Source organism: Chaetodon trifascialis, chromosome 21, assembly GCF_039877785.1.
Source record: "Chaetodon trifascialis isolate fChaTrf1 chromosome 21, fChaTrf1.hap1, whole genome shotgun sequence".
Lineage (NCBI taxonomy): Eukaryota > Metazoa > Chordata > Actinopteri > Chaetodontiformes > Chaetodontidae > Chaetodon > Chaetodon trifascialis.
In genome coordinates, this window is record NC_092076.1 from 3,746,976 (window position 1) to 3,762,090 (window position 15,115).

The window sequence follows — 15,115 nt, forward strand, 5'->3', positions numbered from 1 at the left end:
CAGACAGTGAATAAGCTCATTTCCCAGGATGTCAAACTACAGTACGTATTCCTTTGAGGAACTGATATCGAGGCCAGCATAGTGACTTCTAGTCATTGTCCTTGTGTATTAATCATGAGAAGAAACTATCCAAAATACAGAAAATTAAACTAATGATTGACTTCAAACAAACCAAAGTTGGTCCTGAATCACAGGTTCTTGTCTTCTCTCTTTTCCTTGCGAATCCAGCAGAGAGACCAGGGAACCAGAGTGGTCGGGATCAAAAGGGCGAATGCACTTTTAGCAAAAGACAGGAAGTAGAAAGTCACAAGATTATCAGAGGAAAATGTCCATCCATCCAGCAGCTGCAGCAGGAACAAAGAGACGATGATGCATCCCGCCTTGAAACTGGTGCTTGATTTCTTCCTCTCGGTCTCGGTGTAGAGGGGCGAGTGCAGGCCCAGGCCCAGGCCGAACAGGGTGCCCATGTTGCGCAGGAGGCTGGCGAAGGGCGTGGTGTCCAGGTGGACCCACTCGGGCCTCATGCACCACTTCTGGGCTTTCTCCAGGGTCCACAGCAGGTCCACGCCCACAGCTTTGAGCAGGAGGTAGAAGCCAACAGCGAAGGAGGTCAAGAAGACGGTGGTGTAGAAGTATTTCTTCATGCTGGCGCTGTAGATCCATTTCTCCTTTGAGACGACCTCAGCGACGAGAACACCTGACACAAAACCAGAGAACATGGCAACCGGGACATATCTGCAAAGCCCAGTGGGCCAGTGAGACCACATCCACTCAAAATACAGCCTTAACTCTCCCAAAAAACAAACTTTCATCAGTACAAAATGGATCAATATTTGTCCAGACTAACCTGTGATGACCCCAGCAATGACCTGGTGTGGGAAGTGGGCCGCCATGTAGACCCTGGACATGCAGACCACCAGCTCTACCAGGCCCATTAGCGCCCACAGGCCCACCTGCAAGAATCTAACAGGAGGGGAGTGCTGGACATGAGTGCACAGGGATGCAAGGTGTAGAGAGAAATGAATGATTGTGTCGCCGCAGACTCACTTGTATAACAAAGGGGGGCATCGCTTCTCCGTCGCTATGGAGAGCGTCGCTGTCACCATCACGTACCAGACGCCGGCTGCACCCATAGCATGACCCGAAGGGCTTCCTGCAGCCAACAGGCACCAGCTACATCAGCTACAGCTTCACCCCCAGAGATGCAGTTTCAAAGCAATGAAGGTCGCATGATTTGCTTTCCAGATTTATTGTGGTCATTTAAAAAAAAGCTTGGAAATCAAAGTCAGACCCAAACCAGCTTGTGTTCACTGGAGGATGAGGGTTAGGTGATGCTTGAAAGGGGGGTGATTCTGGGTCACCTGTCTGCAGGGGGCATCACTTTATATGTTATTTAGACAAAGCAAGAACATATACACAGTGGTGATGCAAAATACTAACACATACTGGAAAAATACTCAGTCATGCCTTGATAATATTACTTAAATATGTGTATAAAAACTGTTACCTGTGACTGTTAGGCTGCTGTAGATTATATAAGGTTATTAGTACTCATGCACAATGTGAAAGCAGGATTTTTCTGTTGCAGCTGATGAGTGGGGCTAATTAATATTTAACTACTTTATATAAGTCTGCAACTAATTATTATTTTCAGAAAAACACTGGAGAAAGAAGAAAAGGCCCTGAAACGGTAAAATAATTTGAAGGAAAAAGCAGCAAATTGTCATATTTGGGAAGAACTGTTTGGCATTTTTACGTGATAAATGAGTTTAAGCATTATCAAATATAATCATTTCAGCTGTACTCATATATATCGTTGGGTATTTTCATATAGCAAAGTATCTTATTTTCTAAACTCTTTATATGTTTTGTGTGCAAAAATGTGTAATCTAACTAGTAAGTAAAGCTGTGGAGTAAAAAGTACAATATTTGCCTGTGAAATGCAGTAGAGTAAAAGTATAAAGTAGCGTGTCTGCACACAGGAAAGCAAACTGCAGCATATGCAATCGTCAGAAAGGAGTCATTTTACGATCCAAACTGACATTTCATAGATCAAAAGATAAAAAATCACTACAAAAGGCCAAAGGTGGTGGAGTTTATAACCCAGTTATCAATTCTGAGAAGATATTCATTCAAAGAAAGCCATGTGCACCTGCCAAACACTGTAAATACGATCTGTCAGTGAGGCACTTCAGAGTTAACCAGGCTGATAGTTCACTGTGCCAGACTGTGCCAGACACGCCATCCTGCCTCATGGACTGTACCTGGTCCGGTCTCACATGTGATGGGAAACTGCTGCAGAGAGGGGGCCGGTCCCGCTCCGTAGAACCGGGTCTCATGAACCCACCAGTAGGGTCTCTCCCCAAACAGAACCCTGCCGTGCACAAACAAGACACTCAAAACACAACCGCTCTCTCTTCACGCGTTTCGACCGATGTCACTGTCAAATTCATACCATTTCAGGACCAAGTTGAGCCAGTCTCCGAGGACCGCCACCCAGATGAGCCTGAGCCCCGTGTCCCTCCGCAGGTGGAACCAGACCGGGAAGAAGCAGAAGAACGTGGTGTGCAGGTCGGCCACCGTGGACGCCAGGCTGAACAGGCCCTCATGCCTGCTGTACGTGGTCTGCAGATGGACCGCCAGCTCGACCCCCCAGCTGTGGAGCAGATCCATGATATCACAGCCTCGGCCTGAGGATGATGCACCGACTCTGGGGTGTTCTGTCTTTTTTTGGCCTCTCTCTGCTGCCGCTGTGTGAGCCCCGGTGGACTTTACTCAAGGCTAGCACATTTGTTTGCCTTTGGGATGGAGAGACAGGTTCTCTAACCTTTACCCCCCTGAGGCCCCTCTGCTAAAATCCTAGGAAAACCTTTTTTTTCTCTGATTATTCAAATGAAGACTGTTTGAGCCAGCTGCTTGTGAAATCCATTGATCCTGGCTCACGGTTCGTCCACTGTGTCCCACGGATGGAGTGCATCATTTGTTTCCTCCTGCAGAAGAAATGACCCTCGAAACAAGATGAAATACGAGCTTCACTACCAGACCTGTTAGTCATGACAGAGCGGTGACTTGTACACGACCTCTAACCTTTTTCTTTTTATCACCGACTATCTCCTCAGCTTCTGCTCAGTCAAAACCCAATCATGTAATCATTGATCTCCTTATGTAACGTACATTTCCTTCAGCAGCGTGTCCCACCAAATCATCAGAAACACAATTGCGTAACTTAGAAATTATTACTCAGTGGCCTCGTCAGCTTTAACCTAAACTAAAGCACCTGAGTGAGTTATTTCCTCTTAGAAATTAAGAGCCAATTGCTGATTTTTAAAAATATTTTGCAGTTTAATGCAAAGCAGATGTTATTCTGCGGCTTGTTTGTCACCCAATCTCTTGTTTAATTTGGGTCACACTTATGAAACACATCCATCAGTCGACCGGCTTCCTCTCTGTGCTGCGTACAGTGGGAAAGATACTGATTGACGTCTTGTTTTCCCGCTATCTTTTCAGCTTGTTTGTGTGGCAGAGCTCCCAAACTCTCCTGAAACCCAGTGTTTTATTACACATGTGCAAGGTCCAAAGATCAGTGTGAGCATGCGTTTGGGTGGTGGGTCCCTCTGGTATAAAACAACCAGCTGTCTTACTGATAGTAGCAGTTAGTTTCTACTCCCTCGCACATCAGCAGACTGAGGTTTCTTGCTCTCTCGAGGCTAAGATGAACGCTATCATGGACGCCATGCAGGACTTTGGGGTGAGCACCACCCGCTACCTGCAGACCAACTACCAGGACGCCCAGGGCCTGTTCCTCTGGGTCTCCTGGGCTGCAGACCTCAGGAACACCTTCTTCATTTTCTTCCCGCTTTGGTTCCACCTGCGACCTTCGGTGGGCATTAAGCTCATCTGGGTGGCCGTGATCGGGGACTGGCTTAACTTGGTGTTCAAATGGTGAGTAGACCTTTGAAGTGGAAGCTTTTGAGCGGAGTCACCTGAAACGTCCTTAAGACTGTAAACGAGTGCTTGTTTCTGCTGTCTTCTTCAGGATCCTGTTCGGGGAGAGGCCGTACTGGTGGGTCCATGAGACGGATCACTATGCACACACAGTTCGTCCTCACATCGAGCAGTACCCCATGACCTGTGAGACTGGGCCAGGTGAGAAACACTGGAGGGCAACAATGAGCTGCTGGGCCCCTGTTAACCCCCGAGTCCTCCCCCTCTCTGTGCACTGAATGCAGTTATTCCTGGGATATGACATCCTGTGCTATGACATCAGTTTACCTGTGTGAGCGTGTATCAGCTGCAGATTCAGGATCAGCTAATAAAGCAGGATCCATCTTCAGGCCTTTAAGCCATCACTGGTGCATATTCCCAAAGACCATCATATATTTAGTTAATATAAGGTACAACCCTGATTCCAAAACAGGTGGGACGCTTGTGAAACATAAATAAAACAGAATGTGATATCTGACATAAACTCAACTGAAAACAGCACAGAGACAACAGATTTAATGTTTGAGCTCAGCAGCTTCACTGGTTTTTAGAAATATCTGCTTATTGTGAATCTGATGCAGTAACACGTTTCAAAGACTGGGAAAGTTGTGGAACGCTCCAGAAACACCTGTTTGGATCATTCCACAGGTAAACAGTTTCACTGGTAACAGGTGAGAGTGTCATGATCGGGTATGAAAGGGGCATCCTGGACAGGCTCAGTCGCTCACAAGCGTCTTTGGAATCAGGCCTGTAGCACTGTGTGATGTAAAGGAGTAAGAAGAACAACGTTCCCTCTGAATTGTAGTGAAGTAGAAGTATGAAAGTGCAGTACTTGAGTGAACAATGCCGTCCTTGTTGTCACTGAGTGAATCACTGATATGCCCCCTCTCTGCTGGTGACCCAGGCAGCCCCTCTGGACACGCTATGGGAGCCGCAGGTGTGTACTACACCCTGGTGACCTCCATCCTCGCCATCGTGATCAGCAAGAAGAAATACGGAAGCAAGAAATCCACCAACAAGGACTGGTGAGTCGGAGGATCTACATCCTCTGCGGCGCAGCTTTGCTCTCTTGCCTCCACTTCTGTGGGTGTTGTTTACCTTTTTCTGTCCAGTGCTTATCACCGTGGACACTATCTGCTGTGCGCTGCGGTTGATCATTGACTCCTGACAGCTATTGGTCTGAAAGAGGACATTATGCATGAGTTGTTTTGACGCCCAGGCAGTAAACAGTAACTGTGTTAATTGCTATATTGCTTTAAAAGGTTGAGTTGCTTGTTCCAGGTCACGGATGGCAGAGCTGACCGATATAAAATCTGCCTCATGATAAAATAATCTGATTTGCCTGAATTTGTGCTTCGACAGGTATCTGAAGGCTGGTTTGTGGACACTGTTTTGGGGAGTCCAGGTGTGTGTCTGTCTCTCCAGGGTCTTCATCGCGGCCCACTTCCCTCACCAGGTCATTGCTGGTGTTATCACAGGTCAGTGTGAATTGTCAGTATAATTGTCACGCCTGTGTTGTTGTGGTTGCTCTGTAACACCTGGTACTGATCTGGACGTTTCAATGGATTCTAGGTATGATCGTGGCCGAAGCCTTCAACAGAACTCAGTGGATCTACAGCGCCAGCATGAAGAAATACTTCTACACCACCGTCTTCTTGACCTCCTTTGCTGTTGGCTTCTACCTCCTGCTCAAAGCTGTGGGCGTGGACCTGCTGTGGACCATGGAGAAAGCCCAGAAGTGGTGCGTGAGGCCCGAGTGGGTCCACCTGGACACCACGCCCTTCGCCAGCCTCCTGCGCAACATGGGCACCCTGTTCGGCCTGGGCCTGGGCCTGCACTCGCCCCTCTACACCGAGACCAAGAAGAGCAGCAGCACGTTGGTCAAAGCAGGATGCATCGTCAGCTCTCTGGTCCTGCTGCACCTGTTTGACTCCTTCAAGCCCCCCACGCACACCGCCGCCCTGTTCTACCTGCTGTCCTTCTGCAAGAGCGCCACCGTGCCTCTGGTCACCGTCAGCATCATCCCGTACTGCGTGAACGGAGCTGTGGGCCTGCAGAACAAGAAGGGAGTGTGAGCAGTGAGCTCAGAGTGCACAGACTCATGAAATGGAAGTCCAGACTCTCCTCTGGATCCAAAAACAAAACCTCTCCTCTGGTGCTTAATGCATTCATATGTCCAACTGATCCTCAGGGAAAGCTTGTGAGATCAAATGGAAATTGTCACTGGTGTCATTTGGACTCTGAACTCTGCACTCAGTGAAAGCACTATCCAGGATGCCCAGGGACACTTACAAAGACTTTAAAGACAAAAACTGCCACTCAGCATGATGTCTTATGTCAGCTGTGATAATAATGTATTTTACATGTTCTAGAAAGTATTTTTGAAAGTGTTTTCAATATTTTTAATAAAAAAATCTGTTATGTAAAATGTATCAAGTGACTTGGTTCATGTTTTACTGCACCATGCATCATTATTTAGCCATTAATCAGCCTTTATTTATTCAGTCACATGAGATAAGATAAGATAGACTTTATTTATCCCACAATAGGAGGGAATTCACGTGTTTAAAGCAGCAACAAGGCGGAGTGCAAGAAGTCAGAGGACAAGAAGACAAAAATAAAAAAATAACAAGAATATAAAATATCGCACAAATGTTATTTACCTTATGGTAATTTATAATATATACAATGCGTACACACTGATTTAAAAATGACGATTGCACATGAAAACAAAGGTTCTCAGTACAACTTGCATTTGAGTGGAGCCTCCACCTCCCAGTAAAAGTACCTCAGCATAATTTTTACGCTTCATTGCAAGTTAAAAATCCTGCATTCAAAATAGCAGTAACAAAAGGTAAGCAGTAACTGTTGTGTTAAAAGTACAATAGTACAGTTTCCCTCTAAACTGTGAGTGAGCAGATAATAGAACTATTCAAAGTACAAGTACCTCAAAAATGTATTCAGTACACGGGTTATTTCCCATCACTCCCACTACGTATCAAAGATTTGGAACTACAGTTCCCAGATTCATTTTGGGGTTTCGTGAGACGTAAAGGAAGTATGTTGCTATGGAGACAGCTAGTTAGCTGTGAGCTACAACTTGAGGCTCGTTCTTTTTAACCTGTGTTTGTTTAAATTTAGGCAAATTAGTACCATTAGAAATATGCCGAATTAGCTATTAGTATTTCCTCTTTACAATGCATCCATCAATGTTAGGAAAAATATCACTGAATTCGGTTGATACTGGAGAAAAGTTTAAAATATGACGATTCTCAGGCGGAGTCTGGAGTTATACGAAGCGTCTTCTTTTCTATGATTTCTAAGCGGGTAATGGACGTTTAATCCGGTGGACATGATATCGTCGGAAAGCGTCAGTCAGCCTGAATCTAAAAATATGTCTGACATGTTTGTGTGTTCAGATTTGGCGGAGTTAAAGACTTAAGAGAAGTAGTTGAAGTAAGCGGACCGAACCAGCGAGCCAAACTGCCATTGTCTGTCGAACACGCACCTGTCCGTGGCCTCTACTTTTAATAGGTTTTTGATTATTTTAATAATAAGTTCAGCAGGACTCAAAACAGATCATGAATTGAATATTTTTAAACTCAAGCTGAAACCTTTTTGAAGATGGCTCAGACACGTGATGATGCAAATGTTTCTCATTAAGTTTATATGTTTATTTTAAAGCGTCATTGTTTTGGACGAGTTTTCTTGTGTTTGTATTTGTATAGACGAACATCCCAGGACTGCAGACTGTAGTTCATGCTGTAGTATGTACAGAAATAAACATGAAATAAAATAAATATTTGACCTAAAACTGCTGGGCTCACCAATCAGACAAAAAATGCAGCAAGCTGACAATTCCAAAAAATGTTTCAGAGCATCTTTTCCCAAATGTACGATTTATGGTCCCATTTCCCATTTTAGCTGTTGTTTAACCTCATGAGATAGGGATAATGATATTTTGGCAAAGCCAGAGTGAGATATCAATCATTAACCGGGCACCAAAGCCCTGGCCTTTAGCCTGACTTGCAGCGATGACATACATCCACTCGTCATACAGCTGTCTGTGTGTCAGCCAGTGCACATCAGGGAAACAGTTCAAGCTGAACATTCAATATTTGTCTATTTGTGTTTGCGGAAAACACACATGGCATCCCAGATGAACGCTGACGATTGTGTGTCACTGATGTGGATTCAGAGCTGTGGCTGCAAAAGTGGGTCAAATAGTGGGTGAAAATAAGTTCCAGAAAGCTTTAAAACAAACTCAGGGCAGCAAAGATGTGATTCTCTGCGAAGCTGCGTGCTTTTTTTATGCCACCACAGTTTTTCTGTGTCAGCGTTACTTGAAAGTTTTTGATGCTTTAAGTGAAGTGAGTCATGAGAGGAGAACAGACTGCAGCTATGCTGAATGCACACAAACATGCAGACATTAAGGAAATACGTGTGCATGTTTTTGCACCTTTATATTCATAATTTCTTCCAAAGTATGACTGCTGTTGCCAATTATATGTATATAAAGCTGTCAGACAAATGCAAAAAGTACAGCATTTGCCCCTGAATGGAATAGAAGTACGAAGTTGCATAAAATGCAAATACTAAAGTAAAGGTATCTTCAAATTTGTACTTAAATACAGTAATTGAATAAGTGTAGTAAATAATGTTCCTCTACTGTTAACTGTTTATAAAGTGGTTCAAACTAACTCCACCTCCACCAGCTCCTGTGTTGTTGCATCAGTATTGAAATTCAGATTTATTGAACTTTTGCTTTTTAATGGCCTGCATTTGGCTGATAATACTTCTGTACTTTTACTGAAGTAAATGCAGGCCTTTTACTTGCAATTTAGTATTTTTTTACACTGTAGTATTGGTGCTTCTATTTAAGTGAAGAATGCGAGTACTTCTTCCTGCACTGCTGGGTCCTCAGTTAATATGTGTGGTTGTAATAACGTTTACTAACACTTGGTGGCGGTATTTAGCCGTGACCGTAACATTTATCCAAATCAGAACAGAAGAAGAATACGACCCCGGAAGCAATATGGCGGAACGCTCAACTGTTAGATTTCTTATGCCAGGTAAACTGGATTTGCGGGCGCTGCTGAAACTTTAAGATGCTCTCAGATTAAACAAAGAGCTCGTCGGACCATCATGTCTAAAATGCAGGTTTTGAGGGCGCTGGTGGCCGAGAGACTGGCGGCCGCTGCGGAGGAGATATTCAGCGCGGCGGAGAGGCTGATGACCGCGAGGAAGACGCTGCAGACGTCAGGTTTGTCCACACAGCACACCTTTTACCTCTGAACAAGTGGTTTGATGACGAGGATGTTTTAGTATCACCTGCTCTCATGTATGAAAGTGTGTCTCTTTATAACTTTATTATTCAGACAAAAAATATGGAATAAAAATCAGGTTGTATCTTCAAAGACAGCAGGACACCATCTTTTTATATCAGTAATTTAAAAATGGATTAAAATTGACCATTTATAAAAAGTCATGAAGCAAGAAACAAGTGTGTTAGAAATTTAAAGACTCAGTTTCTGGAAAAGTGACTTTGTAAAAACATATATTTGTTTTTTAATTTTGTGCATTAAGATTCAAGATAAAACTTTATTGATCCCACACTGGGGAAAATAAGTCGTAACAGCCAGCAAGTATTGAAACAGCAAAAACAGTAAAACAGAGGGGTCAACATAAAAAAATATACAGGATATAGAATAAAAAATCAACTCTGTATTTGTACATTATGTACAGATTATAAAAATACTACTGCACATAAAATACTTCTGCCAGTATTCTTATAAAAACAAACAAACAGTGGGTTTATGATGTAGAATTGGGGAACAACAGCATCAACACAGAGCTGCATTACTTTCTTACACACTGGACGCAGCAGTCTGCTGCTGAAGGAGCTGCTTAAGCCCCCCACTGTCCCATGCAGGGGGTGGGATGTCCATGACCCATGTCAGCCTGGCTAACATCCTCCTCATGGTGTCCAGAGGGCAGTTCAGGACAGAGCCAGCTCTCCTGATTTTGATGCTAAAAGGTTTTTACATTTTTCAAAATAACAAACAAGATAAAAGAGGGTTCCTATAAATTCATGCACAGATGCTGAACTGGGCCTGGAAACCTGCTGTGTGCTAAATTTGATTTGTACTGACATGATGAAATGTCACAGTGGACTTTAAAGAAACATGTCTGCTGTTTGGAGCAGGAAAGGACGACACTGTGAAGTTTTTCTACTGATGCTTTGGCTGCAAATGAACAAATTAAGGATTTAATTTCTTCCTTCCTTCTTCCAGAAATGTCACCTGAACAGCAGCGAGCTGTCGTGCACCAGCAGCTGTCGCTGGTTGCTGACGAGATCTTCAGGGTCCTGCAGCTGATGATGAGTGAATATGAGGCAGAGGTCTCGGGTTCCCATGAGGAGATCCGACGCCATCGCCGACCGCTGGACATCATGTTGAAAATGGAGACGAACTCGCACAGAACAGGTACGATGTCTTCATTTAATAAGCAGTTAGACACAGAACAACAGATGAAAGTGAAAGTAGTGGTGGAAGCGTTGACTCCTGCTCTGCTCCTGTTTTGCAGTTTTTATGCAAAATCTGATAAATACTGCTCTGGATTTTTACTTTTAAAGGCAAAATTAAACAAGCAGTGTGGTAGAAATGTATTTATTCACATTCACATTCACCACTTTTTCCATCCTAGGCTGGAGTTTCTTGTAAACATTTGCAGCAGTGAACACATTTTAGTGAATTTGTGACACTGCTGACTGAGGCAGCTGCAGAGTGGATCCTTGTTCACACAGTTTGTAGGAAATGTTGTTATTTATTGCACGTCACAGTGTTTTCATGCTGAATCTTCTCTCGGATCTTCTCCTCAGACCGACTGATGCTCTCTGGGTCCGACTGCGAGAAGGACGTTTCCTCTGAGCAGCTGAAATGTGAGCAGAGCAAAGACGCGTCCACGCAGACAGACTCTGAGTGTCTCCACGGTAAGACGCATCCTCACCAAACACAAAGGGCAGAAAAGGACACCTCAGCTGTGGTGGACACAGAGACACGAGGACAGCCGCCTAGTGACCGGGAGGGTCTGTCATCAAACAATTCAGAGGCTGGCAGTGAGGATGATGATAGCGATGAAGAGCTAATTGACAAACCTCTCAAATCAAACAAAAGAAAAAGGTTTCAGAGTCAGGGTGCAGATCGTTGCCAAACATGTGGAACGTCTTTGAAAATGAAAAAGCAAACAGGGAAAATGGCTCCAGCGAACAGGACGCAGGCGGCGGGACAGAGCTGCTGCAGAGTGTGCGGGAAGTTCTTCTGCTACAGACGCTCTTTCCTGAAACACGTCCTTCAGCACGAGCCCAGCTCAGGGCTGTGCGGCGCCTGTGGGAAACATCTGGACGCCGACGAGAGCTTGACGGTGCATTTGCAGACCCACAGCGAAGAAAACATCTGCAGGGATCAGACCGACGACAGGCAGTCGGAGGCCGAGGGCTCCGACGCCGAGAGCAAAGCCGGAGGCAGCGATGAGGACTGGAGGGACAGCGAGGGGACGGAGAGTGACGATGGAGACAGCGAGAAAGATGAGGCCAAAGAAGGGTCCAAAACAAAAAGTCAAGGATCAAACAAACCGAAGGGACCAAAAAATAAGAATTTCAAGGACATGTCTCAGCTGAAGTACTGCTGCAAAGTGTGCAGCAAGCCGTTCTGCTACAGAGCTTCTTTTCTGAAGCATGTGCAGGAAGACGAGCGGGACGCGGATCTTTGCGGCGTGTGCGGGAAACGCTTCGAGTCCGAGGAGAGCTTGAGGCTTCACCTGCAAACTTACATCCGGACCAACGACTGCGAAGTCTGCGGCAAACACTTCGATGGCCACAAGCAGCTGGAGATGCACATGAGGACCCACACGGGCGAGAAGCCGTACATCTGCAGCGTCTGCGGCAAAGCCTTCGCTCAGAATGGGAACCTGATGGGCCACATGAGGGTGCACACCGGGGAGAGGCCGTACGTCTGCAGCGTGTGCGGCCAGAGCTTCAGCTTCAAGGAGTACATGATGGCTCACATGAGGATCCACACGGGGGAGAAGCCGTTCCTGTGCAGCGTCTGCGGGAAGGGCTTCAGACAGAGGGGGACTCTGAAGACGCACATGATGATCCACACGGGGGAGTCCACGCACCGCTGCAGCGTGTGCGACAAGAAGTTCTACAAGAGCGGAGCGCTGAAGATCCACATGAGGTCCCACACGGGAGAGAAACCGTACCTCTGTAACGTCTGCGGGAAAAGCTTCACGGCGAGCGGCTCGCTGACCAAACACATGGGCGTCCACGAAGGTGAGCGAACGCACCGCTGTGGCGTCTGCGCCAAAGGGTTCCTGAGGAAAGAGGATCTGAAAAGACACGTTCAGACTCACCGGGACGAACCCACGCAGCTGACCACTCTGTAGTGATGCGTTCAGGTGCCGCGGGTTAAGGAATATTCATTGTTTTGGGGAAATTCACGAAGAGAGTTAGATGAGACGATATTAATAGTTTTATACTTTTCAGGCAAAAATACCAAACATAAATAATGTGAGGAGTCTCTGTTCTTCACTTTTCACAGTTTTCTGGCATTGTTTATAGAGTTTGTAGTCATCCTCATATTTGGATTTAATTAAACATGTCTGGTTGACGTGTCTCTCTGCTGTCAGACCTTTTCCTAAATGCTGAACGATTCCTTTAATAATCAAATTTTACACCTCAAAGGGAAAAAGTGCTGAAACAAAGCTGGTTAGACATGTTTTTACTGGTATACAAACGACCTCATGTGTTTTAAAGATTAGAAACACGATAATTTTTGAATGATAAATATCAATAATGTGTCCTGCTGAGATAAACTGAAACTGAAAACTCACTCAGCTTGATGTTGTGCCTTATTCAGCTCTGTGGCACGCCGTAATAAACTCAAAAATCAGATTAAATAGTCCAAGTTCAATAAAAACTGATAACAATATGACAGAAACGGAATATTTTCCATGTTTTTCTAGCAGTATGTCCAGGCGTTCAAATAAATTATATTATCATAAATATCTTTATATTTTGGCCATTTACTGTGTTTATCATTTCAAACCTTGTGTAATGTCCCACTGAAGTGTCCTCGTTTCATTGGTCCTTCAAAGTGATTGCATTTTAACAGTTTGCATCCGCAGAATCACAGGAATCGTAGTTTTCCGATGATATGTGGCATTAGCGCAATGGAGAACAGATAGATGATCAATTCCCCGTCTTATTTATTAATGTAACGCTTAATCTTCATTTTAATTAGCCATTGTCTTGTTTCTGAATCGTTAAGTGCATGAAATATTAGCCAATATGTTACTGACTGTTCGACGTGTTCGATGTGAAGAAAGCAGGCTGAGCCACGGGCGTTCAGTTTAAACACAATTTATTTTTCTGCTTAAATAATTACTTGGATCATCCAGTGTAGGCTATGTTGGTTCGTCATACATGTTGGTACCAGATTTATCATCAACAATGGATGCTTGCGGTGGTTTTGTATGAAAAAAGACAGAACAGGGGAAAAAAAAAAGATTTACACAGGAGCAGATTTTCAACAATGTGCGATCAATACTGTGATTTCTGTGATTCAGTAAAAATGACGACAGGGCTAAAACCAAGAATCTCAACCTGTTAAATAAAAAGTCATCAAACGGTCAAAATGAAAACAGTCCCCTTTGAAAAGCACAGCAGACCTCAAAGCTTCAACTTCTAGTTTGCAGGATGAGATTACAGACACACGCGCACACACACACACGCACACACAGGGGGCTGTTCGGAGATAACACAATGTGCCGGTCTGCAGGTTACATTCAGGGACCCTCCTGAAGCGTGGGAATAAAGCGTTGCCCTCTGCACGGAGAGTGTTTTCATTTGTGTAGAAAGTAAAATTAAAAACAGGCGGAGGTGACGGATGTTTGGGTTATTAGTGCGCACAAAGACAAGTACCAGCAAACCCTCTCTAATCGTATTACAGTGCTTTTGAATTAGGAGGAAAAAAAGGGAAAGCGTTAAAAATAAAGTGACGCCACATGCAGCAAAATATCTGAAGAATGTCCCACAGACGGAGCGGAAGAAGCTGTAAAGAAACGTCCTCTGTTCAGAGTCGAGCATTTTTTTTTCTTTTTGTTTCTCCATTCGCTTCTCATTCAGCTTTTTTTTGTTCCTGTTAGTTTTCGTTTGGAAGAGCACGTCAGGCCGCACGCTCGAGGCTGCTCGAACGGCGTCGACCTCGATACAAAGTCTGCAAAGCTTCAACTCAAATCAGTGCAGAAACAATCCGTGAAGCTACTGATTTTCCTTTTTTTTTTTTTTAGATTTTGTACAGTGTCATTTATATACAACAAAATCACCCATTTACTATTATATTTCATTTTTAAAAAAGAACCACATGGTACACCCCGATACTGTGGGTCCAGGAGGAAAAAATAGACCACATAAGGCGAGTGTCTGAGAGTGAATCGCACGTCTTTCCCGTCTGTCAGCAGGTCGCTTTTTTTGTTTTTCCTGTTTGTGCCGTCTTTGGTCGCAGACGCCGACGTTCATCGAAGATAAGAAAGCTCCGGCTCACGTCCACGCGTGTCCCTCGGCGGTGTTTCCGACAGTGAGTGAATTTTGGTGACATGCTCATGCGAAATCAAAGAAAATAAGTCTGTTTGCGTCGTCTTGCTGCGAAAACCATGCGTTGTAAGTGAAAGCTTCAGACACGTTTCGGCCGATCGACGAGGCTTCCAGTTGTTTTTTCCTCCCAGGGTGAGCGTGTGGGGTCGCAGGTAGACGTCGGTGGACCTGCAGGGTGATGGAGCACAAGCTAACGTTAGCGCCTGGTTCAGAGCGTCTGTTAAAAGGCTTCTGGCTATGCAGTACACACAATAGTGCTGAAGTGATCAATTTGCTGTTCGACTAATATTTTTTAATCCATCAATCATTTATTTGATTCGTCCAAGCAAAAATGTTAAAAAAAATCAGCTCTAAAATGTGAAGGTTTGCTGTTTTTTGGACTTTAAAAATGGAACCTTTGCTGATCACTTTTTATACTAAACATTCAAAAATATGTAACAGATTAATCAATAATGAAACCAAAGGAACAGTCATTAT

The 15,115-nt window shown here is 44.5% G+C and overlaps 4 protein-coding genes across 45 annotated transcripts in view; 2 read left to right on the top strand and 2 right to left on the bottom strand.

Moving 5' to 3' along the window:
* Positions 1–188: 188 nt before the first annotated feature.
* Positions 189–2,673, bottom strand: g6pc1a.1 (glucose-6-phosphatase catalytic subunit 1a, tandem duplicate 1). 2 transcript variants are annotated; one of them, XM_070990526.1, is made up of 5 exons: positions 2,456–2,673; positions 2,265–2,374; positions 1,048–1,153; positions 848–963; positions 189–697 (listed from the first exon to the last, which is right to left on the bottom strand). In XM_070990526.1, exons 1-5 carry the CDS (start codon positions 2,671–2,673, stop codon positions 189–191), a joined length of 1,059 nt encoding a protein of 352 aa, XP_070846627.1. The 2 variants fall into 2 exon arrangements, with proteins under 2 accessions (XP_070846627.1, XP_070846628.1); XM_070990527.1 differs by lacking the exon at positions 1,048–1,153 and having other exon boundaries at positions 848–980; positions 2,260–2,374.
* Positions 2,674–3,712: 1,039 nt separating this feature from the next.
* Positions 3,713–6,059, top strand: g6pc1a.2 (glucose-6-phosphatase catalytic subunit 1a, tandem duplicate 2). 3 transcript variants are annotated; one of them, XM_070990494.1, is made up of 6 exons: positions 3,713–3,942; positions 4,037–4,146; positions 4,889–4,975; positions 5,055–5,073; positions 5,347–5,462; positions 5,557–6,059. In XM_070990494.1, exons 1-6 carry the CDS (start codon positions 3,713–3,715, stop codon positions 6,057–6,059), a joined length of 1,065 nt encoding a protein of 354 aa, XP_070846595.1. The 3 variants fall into 3 exon arrangements, with proteins under 3 accessions (XP_070846595.1, XP_070846594.1, XP_070846592.1); XM_070990493.1 differs by lacking the exon at positions 5,055–5,073 and having other exon boundaries at positions 4,889–5,009; XM_070990491.1 differs by lacking the exon at positions 5,055–5,073 and having other exon boundaries at positions 4,889–4,989; positions 5,324–5,462.
* Positions 6,060–8,991: 2,932 nt separating this feature from the next.
* On the top strand, positions 8,992–13,521 carry LOC139349319 (zinc finger protein 260-like). The gene is made up of 3 exons (XM_070990019.1): positions 8,992–9,247; positions 10,278–10,469; positions 10,865–13,521. The coding sequence occupies exons 1-3, from the start codon at positions 9,130–9,132 to the stop codon at positions 12,427–12,429; spliced, it is 1,875 nt and encodes a 624-aa protein (XP_070846120.1). The 5' UTR covers positions 8,992–9,129; the 3' UTR covers positions 12,430–13,521.
* The window catches only part of LOC139349318 (ankyrin-3-like), a 130,121-nt gene continuing 128,395 nt past the window's right edge, over positions 13,390–15,115 (bottom strand). For all 39 annotated transcript variants that reach the window (XM_070989985.1, XM_070989984.1, XM_070990012.1 and 36 more), the window contains one exon: positions 13,390–14,806. The gene's annotated coding sequence lies outside the window, so the exon portion shown is untranslated. The remainder of the gene's footprint in view (positions 14,807–15,115) is intronic.